Source organism: Pteropus vampyrus, unplaced genomic scaffold, assembly GCF_000151845.1.
Source record: "Pteropus vampyrus isolate Shadow unplaced genomic scaffold, Pvam_2.0 Scaffold620, whole genome shotgun sequence".
NCBI classification, from domain to species: Eukaryota; Metazoa; Chordata; class Mammalia; order Chiroptera; family Pteropodidae; genus Pteropus; species Pteropus vampyrus.
This window is the reverse complement of record NW_011889401.1, coordinates 401942-429819: the sequence shown is the minus strand read 5'-3', so window position 1 is coordinate 429819 and position 27878 is coordinate 401942. Positions and strand designations below refer to the sequence as shown.

At 43.9% G+C, this 27878-nt stretch overlaps 2 protein-coding genes and 1 pseudogene across 2 annotated transcripts in view; 2 read left to right on the top strand and 1 right to left on the bottom strand.

Moving 5' to 3' along the window:
* Nucleotides 1-19087, top strand: part of LOC105308756 (histone H2A.V) — a 28461-nt gene extending 9374 nt beyond the window's left edge. Inside the window, exons 2-6 of the mRNA XM_011384763.2 lie at nt 9470-9498; nt 12473-12550; nt 15014-15127; nt 16975-17104; nt 17955-19087. Of these exons, the coding sequence (XP_011383065.1) occupies nt 9496-9498; nt 12473-12550; nt 15014-15127; nt 16975-17104; nt 17955-18016 (387 nt within the window). The 5' untranslated portion in view covers nt 9470-9495 and the 3' untranslated portion in view covers nt 18017-19087. The remainder of the gene's footprint in view (nt 1-9469; nt 9499-12472; nt 12551-15013; nt 15128-16974; nt 17105-17954) is intronic.
* Nucleotides 14787-14902, top strand: LOC111733704 (annotated as a pseudogene).
* A 5953-nt stretch (nt 19088-25040) lies between the features above and the next one.
* On the bottom strand, nt 25041-26996 carry PPIA (peptidylprolyl isomerase A). Its single transcript, XM_011384762.2, has 5 exons — nt 26978-26996; nt 26508-26538; nt 26175-26263; nt 25799-25971; nt 25041-25373 (listed from the first exon to the last, which is right to left on the bottom strand). Exons 3-5 carry the CDS (start codon nt 26181-26183, stop codon nt 25241-25243), a joined length of 315 nt encoding a protein of 104 aa, XP_011383064.1. The 5' UTR covers nt 26184-26263; nt 26508-26538; nt 26978-26996; the 3' UTR covers nt 25041-25240.
* Nucleotides 26997-27878: the final 882 nt, after the last annotated feature.

The following is a 27878-nucleotide window of genomic DNA, read 5'->3' as shown; positions in this document are numbered from 1 at the left end:
GAGGTGTCACCGCACAGGTTTGAATCAGGAGCGTTTGAGAGCCGGTGCCTCAGGGAATCGGGGTGTGACCTCTAGTTTGGGTAATCTGTGAGTTAGGGACTCTCCCTGACTCTGCCATCAACTAGTAGTGCGACTCCGGGCAAACATCTTTAACGTAAAAACCCTTACGGTCCTACGACAGTGTCTTATTTCCTGGAGAAGCCCCTCGGACTCGGGGAGACTAGGGCCACCTGGTGGTCAGCGCTGAAGTCCTGGTAACAAAGGCGAGAGGCGGAGCGGTCGGCTCTGCCCATCCGTTTGGCTGCTGGGTAGCTACGTGCCAGGTACTGTAACGGCCGTGGAAGACAAGGGCCACGGTCCATCTCTTACAGCTCAGTGGGTCGGAAAGCAGAGGAGAAAGCTTTTCAGAACTGGGAGGAACTAGGGTACCGCGGACAGAGGTATATTTAGGGTTCAAGAGTTCTAGTTCACAGTGACCTTGGCTCTCCAGGAGGCTGGGTGAGTTGCAGCTCCAGTTTGCCGCGAGGTAACTCCGTCCTCAATGAAAGGCCTCCGTGCGGTCTGAAACCCTAAGCAACCACTTCCCCAGACCCCGGGAAGAAGTGGGCCCGGCCTTGGTGGAGGAGGAAGGAGCGAGTGGGAGTTCACTCAGCCCTGGCCGGTGTTCTTCCCATTTTCCTGTGGCATCACTCATCACGCCGTTAGGGTCTGGGAGGCATGAGGACTCATCCCGGGGTGTGTGCCCCAAACTCACAGCTGGTGAGCACCAGCACTGGGCTTGGACTAGGTCCGGCAGGTGCTTCTTGCCATGCTTCCCTCAAGAGAGGTGACAGGCAGGTTCCCCATGCAGCCCGAGTATACCCGTCTCCCTAGCTAATAAGCAGAGCTCAATCCAAGCGGTAATTTCTTTGCATCTTCATTCCTGACCTGGGCCTTTACTCCTTACAAGAGACAGCCCCGTTGAAACGATAAGATACTCCTAAGTGGGATGTGACTTCTCTTCAACTTCCATGGTACTCTATGGAGACCTCTCAGTGGACCCGGTTCAGGTCCCGAAGTTAGTTAGTGGCAACAGTGAACACACACATAAACCAGTTCTCTTATCTGGTACACCGCCACAGAAGGGGCAACGCTCAGATGCGAGGAGCCTGAGACAACCCGTGACAGGCCCACAGGTACCCCGTGCAGGTCTGCATGACCTGTGACGGCTTCTGCAGAAGAGCCGTCAGATGTAGAAATGGGGGCCACACTCATCAGTGTTTTCAAGATACAGTCGGTATCTGAGAACAAAATTAAAATAGTTCCTCAAAGTTAAAAAAGTAAAACAAGCTGATTTGGTTCATTTGTACCAATGACCAAGAACTAACATGCTGTATAGTCTTCTACCAGCGTGAACAGCGTGGGGTCCCCAGTTTAGTTATGAGTTCCCATGGCACCCTGTGTATCTTAAAACCATGGTCTCCCTTACCAGAGTCATCTTGCAGGAGTGGACTAGAACCATATAGGACTCAATATGAAATCAATGTCATGGAGCCATGTGAACCTGAAAATACTTCCTTTTATGCTATTTTATATTTTCCCTATCCTAAGTGTCAGGTCAAGAAATAGCCAAGTTAATAAATAAGAATGAGAACTGGTCCATTTAGTCAACTGTATATCCCTTTTCTCAGGGGTCATTTTCAGAACTGAGGCTGGGAGGATGGACTCAGCTTCCCTTCTCACTTTCAGGACCCTACCAAGAAGCCCTGCAAGGGCTCTTAGACTATCCCACACTCAAAACTGTCCTGTCCTTTGCCTCATTTATTCAGTACCTTTCATAATTGGTGGGTGTCTTTTTTGGCAGTTATAACCTCCAAACTTTTTTATAATAAAAATTAATGCACACTCACTTCAACAAATGTGAGTGGAGGATCACTAAGAAAATGCACATGCTTTCTCCAAACCCGCTCCTTAAAGGTAACTACTGCTGAACACTCTAGCATGCAGCCTTTTGAAAACTTCTGATAATTTTTAAAATCTCAACAGTGTAAAGTGGCCGTCACATGTATTTATGTATTAATATATATTGAAATTTGTTCATATTAGCTCAATGGGTTAAATGACGAGGAGTTCATGTTAGGGATGTTGATGGCTATTTCCTATGGTATTTTCTAACATATGTGCCTTATTATTAACTGTGCCACAAAACCAACTGTTATGCAGAAATTAAATTGAAAAGTAATTTAATTCTTCATTATTTTAGGTTTCACTCAATCAGGCACAGGCCACTTCATCTTCTCTAGTGGTATTTAAAAAAACTCTTGGGCCTCTGGAGTTTATAGAGAAAATGTCTTTATTTCCTGAGTTCTGATAAACAGCATTTGCTGGTTACGCTTCATAGATCTGTTCTACTCTGTGTATTTCCCTTTTAGGTAAACAACTTGCATTTAAAATTAGTAAGTCACTAAATGAAGTGATTCTCTGCTGAGAATTCATTCCATTGGATCCAGGGATCCAGGTGCTCTTAGCTTCTGGGTTATGAAACCATTGTTCAGTTTAGGAATAAAGTGTTGGGTTTTTTTATGTGACCTGCAGTGTGTTTTTTCTCTTTTTATAAAAAAAAGTCCTGACCCTGCCTACACTTAGCTGCTCCTGATCTTGAAGCTTTGGCTTAGAATTTAGAAAGAGGCTTTGTGGCTATATGCCATGTCCCCTGTAATGCAGAATTCAGAATATAAAGGTAGTCTCTACCTCTAGCATAAATGATATAAAAAAAAGAAAGCATGTTACATTCTCAGGAAAAATGGCAGAAAAGTCTTCTGAGGGAAGGGGAGCTATTGTCAACAATGTGGAATGTTCTAGTCCATAGGCTGCCAATTTTCTGGCAGGAAAAACCCAGCTGACAACATCGCTCAGGCAAGTGAGTCACCAGGACAGTGGATCTCATTTGTCTGCTCCTCATCTGACCCCGCACCTTTTCCAGCGGGGACTGTGAGTATCTTATGGATACAACCTCTGGGCTCTCCCAGTCCTTTGTCAGCTCAAGGTTTCTCTTTTATGGACAGGACTTAGGACAGAACAAAGTGTGCCAGGGATTCTTGGGGTTTTCCTCAGCAGTGTTTCTACACTGTAACTACCACTCAGCCTTCAGAGGCCATACTCTGAGGGAACACTTCAGCATACCGATTCATTTACTGCCAGTTCATTTTCTATGTAAATGAATGAATGAATGAATAGAAGAAAGCAAATTTTCTTTGAGTCCAGCACCATTTGTTGAAAAGACTGCTTTCCCCATCTAGTTTTCTTGACACCCTTGTCAAATATTAACTGACCGTAGGTGTATGGGTTTATTTCTGGACTCTTAATCTGTTCCATTGATGTATGTCTATCCTTGTACCGGTATGCCACCTCGATTACTGTAGCTTTGTAGTAAGTTTTGAAACCAAGCAGTATGTGTCCTGCAACTTCATTCTTTTTCAAGATTATTGTGACTATTCTGATTTTTACATTTCCATATTAATTTTAGGATAGTTTTGTCAATTTCTACCAAGAAGCTGGGACTGTACTAAATCTTGTTTTTTTTTTTACCAATGTTTCATAGTTTTAGATGTATATAAGTCTTGTGCTTATTTTGTGAAACTTATTCCCAAGTATTTTACTTTTAGATGCTACTGTAAATAGAAATGCTTTAATTTTATTTTCATTTTACTCATTGCCAGTGTATGCAATTAGTTTTTGTGTATTATTCTTGTATCCTGCACTTATCAGTGTCAGTGCTTTTTTAATGGATTCCATAGCATTTTCCATATACTAGATCATGTTATCTGCAAAGAGGTAGTTTTACCTTTTCCTTCCCAATTAGCATGCCTTTTCTTTTTGACTAATTGCCTTTACTAGAAGCTTCAGTAGTGATGAATAAAAGTGGGTGAGTAGATATCATCTTGTTCCTGATCTTTGAGGAAAGTATTGTTTTTACCATTAAGTATATTAGATGTGGGTTTTTCACAGAGGGCCTTTATCAGATTGATGAAGTTCCCTTTTAATCCTAGTTGTTTTTATAAAAGTATGTTGGATTTTGTTAAATGCTTTTTTTCTGCCTCTGTTGAGATGATCATGTGTTTTATCCCTTATTCTATTAATATGGTATATTATATTGATTTTCCTATATTGAAAAAACCTTATATTCCTGGAATAAATCCCACTTAGTAATGGTATATAATCCTTTTTATATATTGCTCAATTTGTTTTGCTAGTTTTTGTTGAGGGTTTTTGTTTTGATATTCATAAATGATATTGATTTGTAGAGTTTTCCCTGGTAATATCTTTGTCTGATTTTGGTCTCTGGGTAATAGCAGATCATATAATGAATGGGGAAGTGTTCCATCCTCTTCTACATTTTGGAAGTTTATAATAAATTGGTATTAATTCTTCTTTAAATATTTGGTAGTATGTGACAATGACTACTGGGCTTTTCTTTGTAGGTTTTCAATTACTAACTCAATTTCTTTACTTGCCATAGGTCTACTCACATTTTCTATTTTTTTCTTGAGTCAGTTTTGATAGTTTGTATCTTTCTAGGAATTTGTCCGTTTTATCTAGGTTATTTAAATTGCTGACACACAGTTGTTCAAAAGCATTCCCTGATAGTCCTTTTTATTTCTGTAAGGTCAGTAATGGTGTCTCCTCTTTTACTTCCGATTTTAGTAATTTGAATCTTTTCTTGGTTAGTCTAGCTAAAGATTTGTCAATTTTGTTGATCTTTATAAAGAACCACCTTTACATTTCATTGATTTTTTTTCATTATTTCAGTACTTCTCTAATCTTTATTTTCTTCCTCTTGCTTGCTTTGAGTTTAATTTTTCTGTTTTATTGTGCATACAGGTAATACATGCACATCGTCCAAATTCAAGAAAACCCAAAGTTCTTGTAAAGAAACTATTCTGTAAAAACATTTGTTGCCCCTTTCCTTTACTTTGGATTTGGATCAACGTAATCCATTTAGGGATGGGGTAGATGTGAATGTGAATATAAAATAAAAGTGGCCATGAGCCGATGATTGCTGCAGTTGTGTGAGGGGTACATCAGGTTCATTGTACTATTCTCTTTACTTTTGTATATGTTTAAAACTTTCCATAATGCAAAGTTAAATACATATATACATATATCATATGTTGATCAGACAAGGTCCATCCAGTTTCCAGAAAATGGACCAGTTATTTGAACAGAAGGAAGTAATATAAAGTATTTCTAACGGGATATAAAGTTAACTGCTAAAGGATAAAAAGAGAACTCTAAGGTGTTATGGAGGTTAACAACTAGCAGCTACCTTAAGGAAGCAAAGGGAAAATCTCAGAAACCTACAAGAAGGGCTTATGAAGCTGGAACTCAAAATTCTGAGGAAAGAGCTGGCTGGTGAGTGGGGTGGGAGCAACGAGGCTGGCTTGTTTTGCAAGTGCTGTCAAATGGATTCAGCCACTGCTAGTGAAGGCACTGCTGCCAGAGGAAAATGCATTGCTTGGGTGATGCTCAGAGGACAAGAGGAGCAAGTCTCTTTTCCCAACTTTAGCTTGCAGTTCCCCTCTAGTGCTTGCTCTAGGCAAAGCCTAGTAGGGAAGCAGAAGGCAAAGCAGAAGTGTTTGCAGTCCGAGCACTCAGTCAGCATTACAAAGCTGAGTGTAGGTAGGTGGATTCTGTATCCTGATTGACTTAATCAGAACTAGGCAGATTCTGGCTCATGGAAGTAGCTGCCCTCTCACTGAGATCTGGCCTAAACCTCCAGGGATGTCTAAAAAAAAAAAAGGGGGGGGGGGGGGTTGGGAGAGAATCTGGCTGTCCTTTACAAGAGGGGCCAAAATAAAATTTCTCTTAAAGACTTTGTACTTTGGAGAATATTTCAGTGTTAAAAGAGAATTCAAAACTAAACAGGATAAGAAATCCTGGAATCTATGTAATCATTAAGTCTGTCTTCTCCCCAAAGGCAAAAACACTTTTACTGGAAACATTGGTTGCCTGTGCAGAGGTAAAATGATGACTGGGGCAGGGGTGGGAAGTCTTCAATGTATACCCTTTATACCATTACATTTTTGTACATGTGAATATACGGCTCACTCAAAAGCTAAGTTATTGCAGAGAAAAGCCGCTGTCTTGGGTCAGGTTTCCCAGGAAACAGACTCTAACATGGGGATTTGCCTTCGGAAGTTTCCTGTGGGATGCTTTTGGCAACATTACTGAGAAAATGAAGGAGGCAGGATTAAGTAGAGGGAGGTGAGCTGCGATGCAGTTCAAGCAAGTCAGTGTTAATCACAAAGGAAAGTCTGGAGCTGGAATGGCCCTTCAGAGTTGTTCCAAATTAAGGCCAAAGATTCACCAGTCATTGGAGGTGGGCTGCCCCTGAAAAGGGGTGCAACCTAGGGCAATGCAGATCTTTTGGGCAAAGTACAGTTTGTGGGAAGAGACTGCTGATCACTGATCAGTCAACACTCAGGAGCTGAGGAATTAAAGTGCTTCAGTTTTGAAATAGCTTTGGAACTATGAACCATAGTTTATACTCTACCAGTGGTTCTAACCAGAAATCTCCTAGAGGGCTTGGTGAGCCCACTTCCACATTCTGTTCAGTAGGTGTGGGTTTGTGGTCAGAATCTGCACTTCTAACAAGGTCTAGGTGATGCTGATGCAGCCAGTCTAGGGACCACATTTTGAGAGCCATTAGACTACAACTTATTGGGTTAAACCCAGCTAAGTGGGATAATTTGTTAATGTTTGGTAGTTTATTATTTATAAATGCTAATGCCTAAAATTCCCCGGTTAGACTGGTGTTCCATATAAACTCATACTGCCCTTTGAAACCCTAGCTCACTGGAAACTGGACTTTATTTACTAACACACTTTGTTAATAGGCAGTTTCTCTGTTCACAGATAACCAGAAAAATTTCATCCTTTTTTCTTCAATCTGTGGGTCTCATTGTATTTCTCTCATCTATAAACAGGATATATAAAACGATAAAAAGATTATTTTGTCTGTGATGAGAACTATTTTCTTTCAGCATAACTCCATTTTCATTAGTCTTGATCAATGACATGAAAGCTGAGGGGTGGACAGTCGTAAGAAAATGAATATCCTGTAAAGAAGTTAATAATTATTGGATATTTATTACATGCTTGGTACAGTGCTAAGTACTTCTTCACCTATTACTGAATTAGTGCTCACTGAAAACCTGTAATATAAGTATTGCTATTTTCAGTTTTACAAATGACAAAGCAGACTGGGTGATATGAAATACCTCACTTGGATCACACAACTAGTACTTGAAGGGGTCTGGATTCAAACTCGAGTCTTTCCATAGACCACCCTTAACTAAGTTTAACTAAGTGGCTTTTAAAAAAGTGTTAGTTTCCTTTCATTTGCCAAGTGATATTTGCAGGGTCCCTGGTACAGTATCTAGCAAACAGTGATGACCTAAAAAAGACTTCTGTGCACGGAGGGAAACCAATACAATTCAGCATAAGGACTGATGATAGCAGAACACACTGGGCTATGGGGCAATTAGTCCAAGTTAGAGATGTCCAGGGGGGATGATGTAAAGGAAGTCTTTGCTGATGTCTTTGCTGACACTTAAAGGATGATTAAAAGTTAGCCAGGGAGAATCTAAGATGGAGGACTGTTTCAAGGAAAGGCAAAAGTATGAGCAAACGCCAAGATGGAATTTAGGGTTGGTCAAATGAAGCAACAAACGTGAGATGGGCAGGGACCAGAAAAATGTAGGGCCTTCTATGCCATGCTAAGGATTTGGGTTTTGTCCTGAAGTCAATGAGGTTATTTTAGAAAAAGTGGAGAGTAGAATGAAGGAAGAAAACGATGAGGCATTAGCTTAACAGGCTTTTAGTGACCCAGGAGAGATATGACAATGGCTAACCTAAAGCAATGACAATGGACCAAAAACAAAAAAGCCAGATTTGAGATAGTAAGTAGATGTGGTAGGAGGGATCCGGTCAAAATTACAGCGGGCACACTAGCCTTCTTTCAGTCCGTCACAGAGACAAGTCTCTCTCCTTCTGGAACGCCACCACCCACCCCATCTCCATTACCTTCCTCTGCTTCTCCCAGTTCTTTCCCTTCATGCACCAGCACTTACCGTGATCTACACGTGCGTTTGCTGCTCTAACTCCTGCCCTGCCGGAAAGGGCTGCTAAGGCAGGGACACGTCTGTTCTGCCGGCCCCGAACCCCCAGTCCCTAGGACAGTGCCTGCCAACAGGAGGCACTCGGGGATTGCACGGAACGGCACAGGTAGATGCCCTGGGAGGTCTCTCGGACGTCATTCGCTGAGGCCAGAGACGCGAAGGCAGGGGCGGGGAACGACGGCTATGGCCCACGCAGTTACCTCCCAACTCTGCTCCGTCCATCGCGGCTTTCCTGTTAAGCCGGGCACGCGGCTCCACCTTCCAGCTGCCCGGACTCTCCTTCCCCACGCCCGTCCGTACTTTTCGGTCGTCGTTTTACAAACACATTTCGACTCTGAACTCGCGTGCGCCACGGTGCTTCCTCCGCGTCGGACCATTCACACCGGGGACGAGTCCGCCCACAGGAACACGCTGATGAAGTGGCAGCCCGGGAAGCGGCAGCCCGGGAAGCGGCCCGTGGGCGGCTGGTCGCCCGCCGCGGCCAGACACCGCGAGCAGCAGTCGCGACTTAGGGCCACGCAGGGTGAGAACACGCCCGGGGCGCTGGGCCGGCGCGGGTCGGCCTGCGGGGGCTGCCGTGAGCGGACACGACCGCCCCTGTGCTGTTCCCTCAACGGGTCGCCAACCCCACTCCCGACTGTCTCTCTCTTTCTCCGGGCGTCACTGAAGGAACCTACAGCCGGCGGGAAGGCGCTGAGAAGGGCTGCGACCCGGAATCAGTGCCCGCAGCGACTGGAGTCCCCGTAACACCAAGAAGTCCTGGGAGTCTGTGAAAGCGCACGCGAGAAGCGACGCCCACAGCTGTTTCCTCCCAAACAACTCTCAGAAACCTGAGTCGCCACCGAGAAGGCGCGGGAAAACCACCCAATAGCCCCCCATTGGCTAATCCCGCCGTCGTTCCAGGCGACCCGCCTTCCTTGCTCGCGGGCGATGTTCTCATTGGATAACTTTCGGCAGCCTTCCACTCTAATTGGTCTGTCCCTCCGTTCGTCAGGCTCGGGCCGTGGACACAGGCGGAGAGCGGCGCGTGGACCCGCCCCTGTTCGCTCACTGGCGCGTCCCTGTAGCGGCCAGAGGCCCCGCCCCCATGTGCCGTGTGCAAAAACAAACAGCCGTTAGGGAGGAGGTGCCGGAGGCGGGGGCAGGCTAGAAGGAGACGCGCGATTGGGCAGCAGCCGGGGTTCAAACCAGCAAGGCGAGTGACCATTGGCCGGGGCGGCGCGAGGCGGGCCCCGGTTATTGTCCGGGCTCCGGCAGCGGCGGCGGCGGCGGCGGTCGGTGCTGCGGGCGGGGCGGCGTTCCCGAATAAGGAGCGAGGGCGGGAGAGGCCGAGACCATGGTGAGGGCTGTGGGGGCGGCGGGCGACAGCTCGTCTGCTGGTCGGGGAGTGAGTCCCGAGTCCCAAGGGGCGGTGCTTGGTCCCCAGAGGCCGCTCGGCGAGGGCGTGCGGGGCTATGGCACTCGGCCGTTGGGGGTTGAGGGGTGCGCGCGGCCGGGCCTGAGCGCCGCCGGGGCTCGGCGCGGGCCCGATCTCCGTCACCGGGCGCGTGCCGGTGCGGCGCCTGGGCCGCAGCCTTGTGACCCGCGCACGGGGCGTAGGGCACGTCCAGCCTGGGAGCTGAGCGGCTCGAGCTGGTTTCCTAGTGTCACGCCTTTCATCTCTAGCGACCTGTTGTGTAGGTGGTGTCCCTTTAGCAGCAGCTAAAAGCCCGCAGGCCCTGATTTGTCGCTCAAGCTCTGAGATTTTAAACTCGACGGGATGCGAGCCTGCGTCAGTTAAACAGATGCGAAACTGACCCTGGGCTTCGGGTTTCCCGGTTTTCCCGGGTGAAGTGTGCGCGCGCGCTCCTCACCGGGGTGCGTTGTGCCCAGGTGCAGTGGCGCTGTGTTTTTGTGTTGCCGTGAACGTGCAAAGTTGGAGGGTCTGCACCGAGTGCGAGGGGCTTTTGAAAATAAAGCAGTTACTTATTGTACAGGGTTACATTCACACGTGTTTGATGCCATAAAAGTTGCGTTTTGCTAAGTATAAGAAGTGTATCGGCAGTCTCTAAACCTTGGCAATAACAATTTAACGTATTGTTTTTAAAACCTGATTTCATGTCTAGTTCCTTCAAAAGGAAATAAGCAGATAAAACGAATATGATGGATTGAAACAGTAAGAATAAAATTGCTTAAGAAGAGTAAATTGGCAAGCCTGGGGTGTTTTGCAGTTGGTGGCTTTTGATAACTAGTTCTTGTTTCATAATTCAGCCCTAGAGCGGCAGTGATTACAATTTTAGACTCGTGCACCAGTTGAGAGAATTTTAAATGTTTTATTCCAGGGCAAATAGAGCTGAAAGGTCTCTTTGAGGAATAAGGAAGCATATATTGTTACTTGAGCTGACCTCAAAAAATTATGCACTTTTTCTTGTAAAGCAGTATGGTCAGAAATTACTATTAAACTCCTTATTAAAATAGGAGGCATCCTGGGAGAAATCAAGAGATCCTCAATTCTCTCTGTTAAGTCAGTCTCTTGCTACATTTTTAAGTGTAAGAAAGAGATATGAATTAGTTAGACTATTTTTCCTGCTGCCAACACCTGCCACAGCTTTTTTTTTTTTTTTAAATAGTTTTCAGAGATAAGTATTAAGTCAACTGAGACATGCACTTAGGGGGACTATACATTTTGATTTTTAGCTTAAAATTTTTTTAAAGTAAGCATTACAAAGAAAATATGCCATTTCAGATCTTATCCTCTACGTCTAAAATATAGACCCTCAGACAGCCAATCTTGTAAACTGAATTCTTTAACTAGTTTTTTTACAGTGAAGAAATAATAAATAGTAAAATTAAATAGCTCAAAAGAGAAGATTAGTTTTCCCTCTCCTCAGATTTTTATTCCCCCCAGAGGCAAATAACTTTTATAGCTTATTTAAATGTATGTGTACACACCCTGTAATACTCCATTTTTACATAAACAGGAGCTCACTGCACTTGCATATACCTTGCCTTTTTCACGGAGAACTGCTTTGTGGGTTGGTCCTTATCTGCACACATCTGTACCTCATTTGTTGAAATGGCTGCATAATAGTTTAGTCAACGATTGTGGGTAGTTTCAGCTACTTTAAGCAAAACGACGCATAACAAATAAGGAAACCAATTTTAGCATAGGCTAATTGATATAAACAAGAGTTATTTGATGTTATAACAAAACAGTGTTGGATGAAACAGCATTATTTGAGGACTTGCTGTATTTCTTTGCATTTATATACCATGTCTTATTAGTAAACATTAAGATTATTTAAGAAATATTTTTCTATCAGTTAAAAGTAGTATTTAACTCCTTCAGTATAAGTTTGAAAGTCTTTTTTTAATTGTAAAATATACATAACATAAAATTTACCATTTTTAAGTGTACAATTTAGTGGCACTAATCACATTAACATTGTGTAACCATCACTCCCCATCTATCTCCAGAAGTTTTTCATCTTCCCAAACTTAAACTCTGTGCCCATTAAACAGTTACTCTCTATTCCACCCCTCTCCCCAGTCTCTGGCAACTGCCATTCTACTTTCTGTCCCTATGATTTTAACTAGATAATTCATATAAATGGAATCATATGATATTTGTCCTTCTGTGACTGGCTTATTTCACTTAGCATAATGTCTTAAAAGTTCATTCATGTTATACTGTGTCACGATTTTCTTTTTACAGCTGAATACTGTACCATTATATAGATAGATAGATAGATAGATAGATAGATAGATCATATTTTATTTATGCATCAGTAGGCCCTTGAGCTGTTTTCTTCTTTTGGCTATTGTGAATAATGCTGCTGTGAACATAGGTGCACAAATATATGTTCAAGTCTCTACTTTCAGTTCTTTTGAGTATATATATCTAGATATGGAATTGCTGGATCGTATGGTAATTCTGTTTAACTTTTTGAGGTTTCTTTTTTTATGCTTTTTACTCCTCGAACAGGTAAGTTCTGAATGTTTCTGTGGAAATTATATATATTTACATTTTAAAAAAGTTATTTCATTTGAAATACTGACTTGAAGATTCTTCAGTCTGAAATTTGAAAAGTATATTCAAGTTTTTAGAAATTATTTTAAAAATAAAATAAAGTATGACCTCATTTTCATGTTATAACACATGTATATTGTTATATGTATTGTATATGTATTTACATTATTGTTAACTTACATAAATTTGAAGGAGATCCCTTAGATTTTTTTAACTACCGGAACTAAAACTAGAAAAAAATTTGTTTCCCGAATAATTTTGAAAAGCATTTTCAACTCTTCATCTGGAGCTCTTTTTCACATAGGCTGGAGGCAAAGCTGGAAAGGACAGTGGGAAGGCCAAGGCTAAGGCAGTGTCTCGCTCACAGAGAGCAGGACTGCAGGTAATGTCATTGTAAAACATTAAATTATTTTCTTCACTGTGGTAATTTATGACCCATAGATGTTCCATTAATTACAAAGAGGTACTACTGATCTTTAATACTGAGTGAGATAAATTTGCCAAAATTTATATCACAAAGCAATTGTCTTTTGTGTTTTCTTCCAAGTGAAAACAAGTTATGAAGAGGTCTTAAATGAATTTGGTAATTTTGCTCTTAAAATCTTTTATTTCTAGATTGTAATTATGTTTCTGGTTCTTTTATAAATTGTATCATTGAAATGATTATGCTGAGGTTTTTCTTTTGAAGAAGGTGTCTGTAGTAGTGCATTAACTTTCAGGATGAGAAAGTTTTGGGTAGAATAATGAACCATGAGTCCTGAATATTTCTCCTGTAGTCTCAATTTTAAACTGAATAATATACTCGCAGCACTAAATATTTTCAAACTGCATGTTTTTGAATAATTGCGTCTTTAATCCACAAGTTCAGATTTCTCTGGATGAGTAAGAATTATGCTGTACATATAAGAGACACTTTGTAAACAGGAAAGTTTAAAGGCCAGACTGCTAAGGTTTAGATTTTATGCTCTTGGCAGTGGTGAGCTATTGAAAGCTTTCGAGCAAGATGACATGGTACTAAAGGGAGGGGGAGGGGACTTGATGGGTACGTTCTGTGTTTTAGAGAATTGCAGAAATCTCAGAACTTATTTGAAGTGTCTTTAATTTGAAGTAGGTGTTGGAAGACAGATGGAGGCTACCGCAGTGGTTTTAGGAATAAGGTAACACATACTTGGATCAAAGTGGGATGGAAAGGAACAGGAAGCAAAGTGTGTGCACCCGAAACGTAGGAGGAGGGGTGTAGGGTTGAGCGGAAAGTCAGAGGTTTCTGTAAGGCTTACAACCGAAGGGACCGAGGCATTGCGATAGGGTCAAGGTATGAGATTTCAGAATTTAAGTGGAGTCACTTTTAAGTTCCACAAAAACATTCACGAGAAAATGCCCCAAAGTTGTAGATTTGAGTCCAGCTTGCCAAGGTGATCGAAAGAATTACAAATTTAAAATCATTTCTGTAAAATTGGTAGTTGATACTATGAATGAATTCCCTAAGTAGAATGTAAGAAAGGACACGAGGACATTGGTGGACCTTCAGAAACACACAGAATTTGAGTCAGAAAAAGAGAAGCCTGAGTAGTCGTCAGAGTTCAGAGTTAGTGTTGGAACTCTGTAATATCTGCAGCTAAGAATAAATGGTTTTGGGGGTCCTACTACGTGTTGTGACAACACGCCAGTCACTGAGGATGCATCAGGAAGTCAGGATCCAGCTCTTTGGGAGCTCAGAACTACTTAGGGAAGGTGTAAACCAGTAAAAGAAAATCATGCCTTTTTTCCTTAAGGGTGCGATCTAGAAGTAGTCAATAGATTTGGTGATTAAAATGTCACCTCTGGCCCTCAAAGGTGCTGAACCAAAGCCAAGTTTGGGAGAAAATGAGTGATAAGAGAATAAGAGCTCGGGGTTTGCCTTTGGAAGGGGACACCTAGACTGTGACTAGCAGCAGTTGCCGCAGACACAGGAAGTAAAAGTGTGCAGAAGGAAAGAAGCCAGGGGAAAGCACGTGATCAGAGCTGCTGGAATGATGGAGCCAGTGACAGCATGAGGAGGGTCCCCGAGAGAGTTGGTGGAGGAGTCAAGGGCACAGACAAGTAGGATTAGGGTACCTGGGGAATAACAAAGTGCCTGTTCTCAGTAGGAAAGAAGTCACAGAGACAGTGGTGTCGCTTCTTCTCAGGTCACCTCTTGAAACTGAGGAAGGACAGATGGCTTTGGTACTAAAGGAAGGTGCTGGAAGTTCACAGTTGCCCGAGGCTACTGTGCATGGAGTCAATGCGATTCGAAGGGGACTCGTAGGCCGTGTGGCCTGTGCAGTCGATCCCTGCACAGCAGTTTCTCTGTTTTATAATGACACGCCAGAAGGAAATTCACAAAACCCTGTGGTGGTCTGTTTTAACTTTTATTTTCTCCTCAGGAGGGTGAAAGCAGGCATGAAGATTTGGGGCTGATTACTAGGATACGACACACAGACCCTAGGAACTGTTAACTGCCAGTTAGTGTGGCTTCTACTGTGGGTGACCATAGTTTCAAATTTCATGCTTTGGACGTGGTTCCATAGTGTAGCAGTGAGCACGTCTGCTTTACACGCAGAAGGTCCTGGGTTCAAGCCCCAGTGGAGCCACGGTCCATGGTCTAGGGCCACGCCACCCTGAACAAGCCCGATATCTGACCTCAGAAGCTAAGCAGGGTCGGGCCTGGTTAGTACATGGATGGGAGACCACCTAGGAAGACCAGGTGCTGTAGGCGTTAAGTAATAAGAATAATTTTATGCTTTACTCACACTCTTCACCTTGAGTGCACTCAGTGTGCGATATTGAGACCCCTCGGTGCCCCCCACTCACGCGGCCTCTCTTTCAGTTTCCCGTGGGCCGCATCCACAGGCATTTGAAAACTCGCACCACGAGCCATGGAAGGGTCGGTGCCACTGCTGCTGTGTACAGCGCTGCGATCCTGGAGTACCTCACTGCTGAGGTTTGTGGGGGAACGTGTTATCTGTCGAAACTCAAAAGGCAACCTAGACTAACGGGCTGAAACCGTGGAGTAAGGCTTTGAAACAGAGAGCCATGTGCTCACAGGTTTCTTTAGTAGCGGTTTTAGATGTGTCTCGATCAGCCTGTTACCCGCTACCAGCGTCAGAGAACCTCGGTGTACTCGTTTTTAAAGTTAAGGGTCAGCAATCTATGTTTTTAAGTGACATGACAAAGGAATGTAAAATAATTCAAATATTGTACTGTTAACTAATTGAACTCTGAAGTAGGTCTGTAATCAGTAGGTGATAATTGTGATATAGAATAACCTCTTAGGTAATGAAGATTTGGGGGTGGGGTAAAGGTTTGCTAGTGTGGTACTTCTTAAAAATCACATATATTATATAATATGCAATTTGATAAAAAGACCTAATCGTCCCAGTTCTGTGCATGGATGTATGCATAGAATGCTGCATCTTGCTCAGTTTCAGGTTTCAGGAAGATAAGCTAACTGAGCAGGAGTTCTTAATTACTGGGCCGGGGACCACCACTTCCTCCGTCCCGACCCGCATCCTCCCAGGAAAACAAATGGGAAGCCATGAGACTCCTTCAGCTGTACTGCAAGCCTGGGAAGTAGTTTGAGTGGCCTGCAAGTCAAGTGTGGAGATAGCCAACCTAGCAAAAACAGAAAGGTTTTTGGTTAAGATGTGGCTGGGAGCTGGGCTGAAAGATTTAGATTCAACCTGTATGTTATCGTTGCTGTCATTTCACTCACCTCACCCGGTCATTTGTGTCCCACTGGAGATGTCACATCGCATTAGCGGTAGTTTCGAGGTGGCCCATCGGTTTTGTGTGTGTCGGCAACATGGGACTAGTTGACCCGCTCTTCCCCTTTCTCCCTCACCAGTCTTAACTTTTTATCTGTTCAGCGGTGGGCTTTCCAGAAAGGCATTGTTCACTCATGGAGGCAGTCTTCTGCCTCGGAATGTTCAAGTCCCATCTACACTCCTATTTTCTTTATTCTTGAGAACTTATAGTCAACACTTTCAGGTATTTGTTGGAGTTTTAGTCATTAGTGGAGGTAAAGGAAATCGAGTCATGAATAGAGGTCATCAGTTTTCAACCTTGGCTTTGTGCTTAGGATCACCCGGGGAGCTTTCCAGATACTGATGCCAGGCTGGGCAGAGCCCCGTGGAGGAGGTGGGTGCTGAGGCTTCCCACCACTCAGAGGGCTATTTGTTGTATTACCTCCATCGAAGGTTTTATAATGCCAGTGTAGCCTATGGAGGCAGAGAAATAAAAATGCATTTTTATGCCTAGCTGAGACTTTGAAATTCCTCTAGCTGAACATTTCCATGTTTATAAAGGGCTTCTACCTCATTGCCTATAGCGTATAGGGCCCAGTGATGTTAAAAACTGAATGAGAAATTTTTACATTTTTAAATTTTTCTACGAGCGCTAAGCAATAGATACCAGCCATTAAGGCCTATACAAAAAAAAAAAAAACCCGACTACATGGCTATTAAAATACGTGCTTTTTCTAGACATTTAGAAAGAATCTTGGCTAAGGAATAGTATTACCCTTTGTCCTTCCTACAGGAGTGGCTTTTTGCTTGCCTTTCTAGTTCTCTTGCAGAGAATGGATGTAATATAAAAAGGCCAAATGAAGTAATGAGCTCTGTGAAAGCATTATAGAAATTTAAAAAAGTAATTTGTTGGTTTCTACGTATTTTTGTTTTATGTACAGATGCTATAGTGATCTTTTTAGCTATAGTTGAGGAGCTACACTTACACACTTCAGATCTTTACACACTTCACCCTTTGATGTGTTATCTCGCTGACACTCTGTAGGTGCTGGAGCTGGCAGGTAATGCTTCCAAGGATCTCAAGGTGAAGCGGATCACGCCACGTCACTTGCAGCTTGCGATCCGTGGTGATGAAGAGCTGGATTCTCTTATCAAGGCTACCATAGCTGGAGGCGGTATGTGACAACCGCTTTAGCCTAGATTGTTGTTGGTCTTTGTTACATAATTCAGATCAGTGATCCAGTATGTCTGATCAGCCAGCTAGAAAATTTATAAACCTAAATTCCATGTTGCTCTGTTACAGTTCCAGGCTTCTTTTTATTATCATCTTGAGTAAATATTTCTTCTCCACATCAAAATTTCATGTATGACACTTTAAACCTGGTGTTTAGAGTATTTCCCAGACATGGTTCCATAGTGTAGTGGTTAGTAGGTCTGCTTTACACGCAGAAGGTCCTGGGTTCGCGCCCCAGTGGAGCCACAGGCCACAGTCTGTGGCCATGCCACCCTGAACAAGCCTGATGTCTGATTTCAGAAGCTAAGCAGGGTCAGGCCTGGTTAGTGCTTGGATGGAAGACCACCTAGGAAGACTAGGTACTGTAGGCATAAGTAATAATTTTTTTAAAAAAGACCATCTCTGAGGTGATCTCATTAAAAAAAAATATTTCCCTTACCCTTCAAACTGTGTTTGAAAATGATCTTGAGAAATTGCTTAATGTGATGATGACCTCCCAAATACAGACAATCAGATGAGTCAGCATCAGTGAAGGTGAGCTGTAAGTTGGTGTCTCAATCCTTTTTGGATCACCGCTGGAGAACCTCTGGAAAGCTGTGGTTACTCTTCTTATCACATGAAATGACATCATTTTACACAGAGTTTTAGGCAGGTTCCCAGACCAAGATAGAGACCCTTTGGTATAGACTTGACAGGATCCAGATGTGAAATGTCATTCTTTGTATACTTGCTCCTTTTGGTTTGAGGTACTGAACGTTTTCTTAACGCTGTTTCTCTTTATTGCAACCTAGGTGTGATCCCGCACATCCACAAGTCTCTGATTGGAAAGAAGGGACAGCAGAAAACTGCTTAGAGTTGTTTCCGTCAGCCCTCTGCCTCCCGTCATTGTACTGTAACTGGGACAGAAGAAATAATGGGGATATGTGGAATTTTAAAGCAGTTCAATGGAAAAGCATAGACAATTACTGTAGACAAAACAAACATTTGTACGTTCTTAAACTCGAAGTTTGATAAAAGTAACTTTTCTTGTGGCAGCAGTTGTGTGTGGATTGGCTAGGTTTCTCCCATGTGTTTTATACAAAAATGGAATTGATAAACCATTTTTTACAAAAATAATGTCTCAAAACTGTTCTGTTCATGATGTGTTGGAACTATTTTGCTCATACTCTGAAATTTTTTAGATTTCAAATCGGTCATATATTCAGAATAATCTTAAATTGGGAATGTAGCTTTACCATGATTAATACTATGTTATGTTGAATCTTAGATGCTATTCATTTGTAGCATGCACCGTTATTTTACATACCACTGAAGAAAGCTGCCAATTAAACCATGATATTCCATCAATATGATTCATGCCGATTTCAGAGATGTTAGAACATGAAAATGTGCATTTAGTATTGATGAAATGGGATAGTGGGATCATTGGATTTACTGAGCATTTACTATGTGGCAGACCCTATGCCAAGTGCTTTATTGACCCAGAAATTTTATCAGCCCCACTTGAAGGATGTGGGAATAGGCTCACAGAAATGAAATGGTTTACCAGAAAACATTGAGCTAGTAGATGGAAAATGGCAGAACTAGGATACAAACCTAGATTTGGCTGACTTCAGAGCCTACCCTCTTACCTAGAATTGAAGTTAAATTTATCAGTTTTCTGTTTTTGGCTTAGTTCTAACTTTTAGTGGTCTTTATATGGTAACGTTTAGTAATTTGTATATTTTAAAAATTATTTTTGTCAGTTTCTAAGTAACAAAATTTAAGTTAATGTACCAGTTGATGGTCCATCTGAAAATTATATTTTTCTGTTTGGAAGTGTTCATTTAAGAAAGGTAAACTTTTAGTGTTTTATAATACACCACTATCAAAATTCATTTTTAAACTTTAGAACTAATTTTCAAAAATAAAGCAAATAGTATGAGCCCTCGTGTACTCATCTTCCAGCTCCAGCAGTCACTGCCGTGGTCAGTTTGTCTTACCTGTGTCCCCACACCTGAGGCTCCTCCTAGTGGACTGGTTTGAACCCTATTCCAGACATGACTTATTTTCACGTCTACATGCTTCAGCGTGTCTCTAAAGATGAGGCACTTAGAAGATCATCACAATACCATCGTCTTAAGACACATAGTATCCACTACCCAGTTAGTACTCACGTTTCCCTGATCTCATTTTTTATAGTTGGTTGGTTTGGACCAGGATGCAGGTAAAAGTTATGTCTTACATTTTGATGTTTCTTTTTAATCTATAGGTTTCTCGTCATTCTGTTCTTGTAATTTAATTTTTGGAAAAAAAAAAAGACCGTTTCTAAGTGTGGATCTTACTGGATGCATCCTAATGATATTCAATTTTCTCTGTTCCCTATATTTTCTATAAATTGACGGTGCTCTACAGTGGTTTTTCATCACATTTTGCTTTTTCACAAAAATAACCTGTAAGTGCTATTTTATACTTCTATTGTTTCATCACATCAGGGAGCTCCCGACCCCCACCGTCATGTATATGAACACCAACTAATGGTGGGTGGGTTCAAGTGCCACTGGCACACGCCACCCATTGCAGAGTTTACTGGTCAGCTTTTCCTGAGTTTCAGCCACCATCAATCATTACTGCCCAGATCCAGGATTTTAGGAGGGCTGCCACCTGGTGACACCCTATCATTCCTTCCGCATCTGGAGTTCTGTAAAGAACTTTTTGATTTACAAGGGAGGACAAGAAATTTTCAAATTCAGATTGAATTATCTGGGCGTATATTTTGAAGAAGTTTCTACATTAGAACACCCACAATTATCCTTGTGTGAACTTCCAGTAGTTTTCAGAAGCCAAAGTAGCAACAGACAAGAAGGCAGTAACAGAATAGGGGTCTTTTACTAAAATTTCATAAGTAATTGTTTCAAATATCTATTTCCTTTTGGTAGTGTAGTTATTTTACTACATAGTGCCCCCCAGGACTATTTTTTTTCTAATGAAAAAAAAGCAACTGAGCCGTGTGCTCTGAGCCTCACCCCCACAAATGGTCCACCTTGCCTCACACCTCCTCCCTCTGGCTTGTTTTAAAGCATGTCCCAGCCATCATACTACTTCATTCATGACAAATATCTCTAAAATAAAGCTTTCCTTTGAAAAGTTTAAAGAGCCACTCTACTTTAACATCTAAAATTTTTAAAAGTAATTCCAGACCTGTATTTTAAAAAGCAAGGCACAGGTGTGTGCAGTAACACATCAGGAGAGGATTTTAAGGAAAAGAAGGCCCGAGAAGAATGGGATACATTTGAGACAAGTCCATTGTAGGGCATCTTGAGGATAAAGAATGATATTTATATAAGGAGTTACAACTCCTGGTGTCAGGGCCATACATTGTTTCAGGTGTACATAATGATTTGACAATTGTATATATTGCAGAACGATCAAAATAAGTCGTTAACATTTGTCATCATACAGCTACAGAATTGTTTTTCTTACGATGAGATTTTTTTTTTTTTTTTAGAATTTTTACAAGAGTACTTGAGCCTAATGACATGCTGGAAAGCAAGCTCTCAAATACTTCAGAGAATTACAGCTTCGTAGTTGCTCCTGTGCATTTGAGATTAGGGAGGGATCTTAGCGACTTTCGGATATGCACTGCAGTGTTACTACGGACAGTCACCATGCTGTCCATGTCCCCAGGACTGACTCATTTTATAACTGGGACATTGTACTTTTGACTCCTCCCCTCATCACCAGCTTCACAGCCACCCATCTGTGTACGAGCTTGTGTCTTTTTCCACATTATTTGTTCAACTCCATTTGAATTTGCAAATATCATCTATAAGACATTCCCAATAACATAGCTGCTTTACCAACAAATATAACTCAGATCCCTCCTGGAAATGACTGGTGTTCAAACGGTGCCCTGACCAAACGTGGGGGTGAAGAAAAACAGATGGGCAGCCCCATCTCACTTTGCTGCTGCGCTTCCCAGATCGGCTTCTCTACACGCTGAAGGCCTGTGGGAACCCTGCACAGAGCGAGCCTATCACACCAGTGTTTTAACAGCTCTTACTAAAGCTTTTAGCCTGTCAGAGACACGAGGTGTCAAAGAAAAGCTGCCGTATGCCCAAACTCCAGTTTGAGGTCTGGGACATCTGATGCCAGCATAAAGGGCGCACGTACACCCAGATGAGCTTCATGGAGTCGTTTCCCAAAGCCAAAAACGAAGTGTCCACGGTGAGGCCTTTTCGGGCTAGTTGGTTGTTGCCAAACCTGGACCCCAAAACTCTTCTAGCCAAACCTGTTTTACTGAAGAGGGACAGTCCTGGCCCAATTTTATGGGAAAAACAGGACGACATGGCCTTTAGCCTTAAAGGAGAGTTTAGGGAATTTAGGGAGCCCGCCTGCCCTGGGTGGCCTGACCGTCCCACTCCCTCGTTCCTGTGCACAAAGAGGAAGCAGGTGGCCTGGGAGTTCTCATCCCAAGAGGTGAAGCCAACATCCGCCTGCCAGGCATCATGGCCAGCAACTGGCCTCTGGCACAGGTTGTCCCCGCTGCCTTAGAGCCACTGCTGCCACTGCCCTCTGGTCAAGGCCACCAAGGAAAGGGCTGTGGGGTCCCTATGTCTGTCTAACCTTGTGCACCGGAAACCCTGAACTGTCATACCAACACCCCAGCCGGCGCCACCCTCCCACACCGCCCTGCGCTGCCCGCTCCTCACAGCTCCTTCGTGATGTGGTGACCTGAGTGAGCCCGCAACTCCTCGCTACCAATGAACACTGATGGGTCACCTCCTGACTCCTGGAGAACTGCGGGACACCCTTCTGGGAAATGCAGACTTCTCATGGTTCCTGACAGTTCTTACTGAGAGGTGACAATGGCAAGCCCTATACTGGACGTGCGATACCCAAGCCCCTTAAGGTAGTGACACTGCGCACCAGCCTGGCCGGCACAGCCCGCAGGCTTATTCCCTAACTCACACTGCGGGTGATGTCGACACCCAACGCAGAAGCAACTTCAGAGCACCATGTATGAGCACCATGGCTGCCTCGCTTCCACCGGAAATGAAGTCAAATGTGGCCAGTATGTTCCGGAACCACAGGGCAATGTACTCCACACCCGCACTCCCACTCCCACCCTGCGAAGCTTCAGCATGACTAAGATCTCAGACATTCTACACCTGGCTCTAGAGCCCAAGGGCCATCCCTCTGCTGACATGTCTGTTGGGAGTGATACCCTTAAAGGAACCAGCAGCAAACGCGTCAAGCTCCAAAGGGACATTTCCCCAAATGATGACTTAGAAAAACTGGCCAGAGAAACCCAACAATCGGCCTCAGGAAAGGAAAGCGAGATCGGAAGCTGGCAGTTGGTTTGATAGAGCGCGGGCTCTGGATCCGGCCAAACCTGGTCCCACCGGAACCTCCACAGTTCCGCCGGACAACTGTACCCGTCAACCCCTGCCCGCCGGCGGAGCGAGCACTCCCCGAAACTAGCATTGGTGGAGAGGTACCAAGATCACGAAGAACGCCCACTCCCTGTCCAGAGCGCGACGTAGGGAAGCCTGCTGGCCCTGCCCCTGGACACTCTGAATTGCCTTATCTGCCACCCTAAGTCCAGCAATTGGGTCTCACCCAGCTCCCTCGTGTCAGGGACATAGACACGCTTAGTCATCCATTTGTCCTCACTGGATGATGCCTTCCCTGCAGACAGGCCACTGCCTCTACCACTGCTACTGTCCTGTTAGAAACAGTTATCCCACCTGGGGACCCTCCCAAACTAGTGACCAGAGAACTCATTTTATTGCCCAGGTGCTCTGACAAGTCTGCTGTGGCGCCCGTTTCACCTCCTGGTCTGTACATGAGATGTGGTCAGCAACGTCTGAAGCTGGCCCTGGTGCTCCCCGGACCCAAGTACACGTACTCTAGTCCCCTCTGCAAGCATAGGCTGACAAAGCACAGCAAGAGACAAATGTCATTTCTGTAACTAGATTTTAAGACTGACCCTCGTCATGCTGGCCTTCAGATTAATGCTTGCACGAAGCTAGCTGCATAGTTGGTGAGGTCTTTGTGGCAAGGAACAATCTGCTGATACCCATGAGTGTACTAGAAAAGGGACCTTTGCCCACTGGAGACCAAGATGACCAAGGCCTGGCCAAGACCTTGACTGCGGAGGACCCACCGTGCTGTGCTCAGATTCCTGACCCACAGCAACTGAGGTGCTGCTTAAAATCGTTATGTTCTGGGGTAATTTGAAACACAAGAGATACCCAACACAATATGCTTCTGTATGTCTCAATGAAAAATTTTAAGTTCATAATTCTGGAGAACCCACAAGGGTAGGGTGTACCTCAAAGTTTCACATAGTTCACCCCACTACTTGTGAGCCGCCTCTGGGTCAAGAATTAGTGTAGGCACCAGGACTCACGGCCGAGTTGCACAAAAGCCCAGGGGCTCCCTCGCTCAAGACCTGGCAACACACCCACGCTAGGCACTCACAGCAACACTTCATGTCCAACCCTCACCCCACCAGGCAGCATGCGCAATGCACAAGTGATTACACACACCACTCCTTGGTGTGGGGACCTCCTGTGGGAATCCCTGGTGGGGCGGCCAGGTGACAGCCTCTGCAGCTGGAATGCGAACACAGGTCCTTCTGCTTCAATCTTTCCATGTCAACTTACCACACATGCTAATGCCACATGCCTATCACAAACTTGGTGGCTGGTCTGCCTCTACCTCCAAAAGCTAAGCCAGCAACTCCGCACTTCTGTTCCCCACCGCTTCCCAGCCCCCAGCACTGATATGGGAGCCTGACAGGGACTTACTGGGTGAACGAATACAATTGATGACTAGCTGTGTATGTTCACTTATCACAGGAAGATGAAGCTGCTGCAGGATGTCCTTCTCCCCTTGGGCACTGTCCCTCATGGACATTATCAGCCCTTGCATGATCACTCAGAGGACACAAGTAACATGACCTCAGGGAGGCCACACTATTTAGTGCAGAAGGAACCAGCCAGTAGCCTGCCAAGTTGCAGGTTACCTGGTCAAGAGCATCACCTCACACCATTAGGACAAAAAAGATTGCTGGGACAACGGAGCTGAGGCCAGCTAGTGCAGAAGGGGGGCTGCAGAGATCGCAGGTGTTCCTAACCTGCATCTTCACCTTCAGCCTACGCACCCCCAATTCCCATCACTGCTCACTTGCACCGTTTTAAAGGCCATCTTCACAAGAGGAACCTAGCTAAACTAGACCTTGCAGTTCAGGCTGGTCAGTTTTGCCTGAGGACTGCAAAGTCTCAGTGATAAGGGGCAAGTGCCTGCACAACCCTGACACTGGAGAGGCGCCTTAACCAGAGGAAATAACTGGGCTCTAGAACTGGAGTTTCGGTGGTTGAGGCAGAGATGGCCAGGTGATCTCAGCAAACTGCACAGCACCACGCACCTGGCCTCTTGCCATCAGACTTAATTTTGTCAACTTTATGGACGATTAAGCATCCTTATAAACCTCTAATTTATCTACACTGCCAACAGCTCCAGTGATTCCAGGACCATGGCCCAAGGGCCCTTCCGCTTCCATCAGGGTGTACCGTTAGACTATACTCAAATTAATCTTTGCTAAAACAAGTCATGGTTTTCAACTTGTTATAACATTAATTTTAATAGATACCTCTGAACATGCCAAGTGGGACTTTCTTCAAGGAGCACTGGCCCAACCTGGTCCCCGTTTCACCTTCGGTATTCCACTCAGATTACCTTGAAGATACTCAGTGACATTTAATTCTTGGGTCAGGGAAGCAAAACACAGTACTCTGTGGAATTAAGCAAACATAGCACGTGGCTTAGAACCTGCTGCTGCTTAAAATGAAGCCTACATCAACACCTTAACCCAAACAAGGACAGACAACTGTTGTTTAACTTTTATTTCATAATCATAAACTTAACTCTGCAACCCAGCTAGACGTGGAGGTACAAGGAAAACCCGGAACCCAAAGAACCGCAGCGAGAGCCGATTATAATAGGGTGTTCCGAGCAGGCGGGATGAGGGGTGCTCTCGCAAGCTACAGAAGGAATGGTCTGGTGGTTAAGATAAAACAAGTCAAATTTATTAGAGTTGTCCACAGTCAGCAATGGTGATCTTCTTGCTGGTCTTGCCATTCCTGGACCCAAAACGCTCCATGGCCTCCACAATATTCATGCCCTCTTTCACCTTGCCGAAGACCACATGCTTGCCATCCAACCTGCGAACAAGAACAGTCACTATAACCAGTGAGCAAAGACAAACAAGCAATTGCATTACGATGAGAAACTGCCACACTAATCAGCACCAAGAGAACATCAGAAGAGTGGCTTATCCAGCCTTCATTAAATAGTGGAAACATTTTATCCTTTTACCTCAAAGAAAAAGGCAATGCCATAAATCATCACCACCACAGGTGGAAAATCAAATTTAGAATGGACCCTCAAAAAAGGATCAATCGATCCTTGAACTAGCCAGTTAAGTTCACTATTTCATTACTATAAATGGTACCATGCATTCTACAGCTAACTACCTGAATTTTTAGGTACACACACCGTTCTACTACTGAGACACAAACAGCAAAGAGAGGTTAAAGCAAATAATTAACATTCCTTAGTTGCCTCTGCTGCTGGGTTCTGCCCTTACCATTCAGTCTTGGCAGTGCAGATGAAAAACTGGGAACCGTTTGTATTGGGTCCAGCATTTGCCATGGACAAGATGCCAGGACCTGTATGCTTCAGGATGAAATTCTCATCATCAAATTTCTCCCCATAGATGGACTTGCCACCTGTGCCATTATGGCGTGTGAAGTCACCACCCTGTGAATGTGGAAGAGAGAAACCTATCACTTTCGGCAACATGTTCAGAAAACCAAGTCTGTAAGGTTCAAACTGCAAACTCAACTTTAAACTAACTAGAAGGCCCAAATAGAACCAAAATAGAACGGCTCATACACACACATCCTGAATAGTACTGGCTCAATCTCAGATTAAACCACAACCCGAATCAGTACATTTCATACCTGGCACATAAATCCTGGAATAATTCTGTGAAAGCAGGAACCTTTATAACCAAATCCTTTCTCCCCAGTACTCAGAGCACGAAAGTTTTCTATTAAAAAAAAGGGAGGGAGGGGGAAGATGAAATGGGTAAAAGGGATCAAATATGATAGCTGAAGGAAACTAAACTTTGGGTGGTAAACACACAATATACAGATATCAAATTATAATGTATACCTGAAAATTATATAATTGTATTAACCAATGTTACCCCAATAAACAATTAAAAAATACATATACACAGCACACACAGAAGTAAAATTGGACTACCTTTTTCAAACTTACAAGGAACTAACCTGCTGTCTTTGGAACTTTGTCTGCAAACAGCTGTAAGAGAAAAATGGCAGTTAATTAACGCCTACTTACTATTTCATTGCTAAGTACCCATGTCTTTAGGGGCTTCTGAATCGAATTCATTTTCTAACTAGAAGAGAATGCTTCTTCAATAACAACTTTGAATCCCAGATAAAAACTGCTCCAGATAGCTTTAACGTCCTGTGGGGATTGAGTTAAGCAACATGAGACCCAAAGACATGCCAAAAATCCAAAACTTGTAATAACTTCAATGGTGTGAGGCTTCTAAACTGACTTAGAATTTTTAAGTGTTATCACACCTACTTCTAAACAAACATATGACTTCTCAAATGTACATCACCTCCCCCAACTTTGGCTGGAACTGAACAAGTTTCAGTAATAGCCAGTACTCCTGCCACATGATTGGGGTAAAGTGCTGAAATTTTAGTCACTGTAATGAAAATGCTACTACCTCCAATCTGCTAACATAGCTTTAGCGGATTAGATGAGCAGTCACTTCTTGGTTTCCAGGTCCCTTACCTAGTAGTGGGGTAAAAAATGAAAAAGTTGGTTTCTAGTGCATCTGCTGTGGACCTTCCCTGCATGTGTCAAACGTTTTGGCTAGAGATCTGAATACCGCTAAAAACATTGACAAGCCCTTCAACGGACAGCTTGTTTAAATGCATCTTATTAACTACTTCAGAAATCTATGACTATCTGTGCACATCCCTGGAAATTTCCATTACGAAGATATTACTATTTAGCGTCTAGGTGTTTGTGGCTAAAAAACACGGGTCTTTCTAAGCATAACTTATCAAAGCCCTGAACCCCTTTATTTAAGTTACTACGATTTCCCTTTCAGACGTTTACTGAAGTGAAAAGCCGTTCCTGGCAGTCCCACCACCATTCTCAAGGGATACGCAGAAGCACTTTCTCCTGTTTCCATTTAGCCCTCTGGCTAACCTGACACAAGTCACAAAGCCGTAGTAGGCTGAGGCCAAGTTTCCGCGCGGGCCTTCGACAATTACGAGATGACTACAGATAACGGCAGGTATAGATTCTTCAGAGTGGACCGTTTCTCTCAAGGGGGCGGAGGTGCCTCCTCCGAGCCGGGCAGTGGGGACAGGGAAAGCAAAAGCCCACCGGCCTCGCGATCCGCACGAGGGGGAACCTATCCCGACACCGAATCCTGAACCCCAACCGTGCACGAGCTTTTAAGAGGTCCAACAGGAATGAACTCTCGCGCTCCGCCTGCCCCGCCGCCCCGGGCGGAAGCGCGTCGACTCTGCGCGCCCGAGCGCTCTGCCGACCCGCAGTCAGCGGCCCGGCACCATCGCAACCGACGAAGGAGGCCCGGCCCGCAGGGCCCGCGG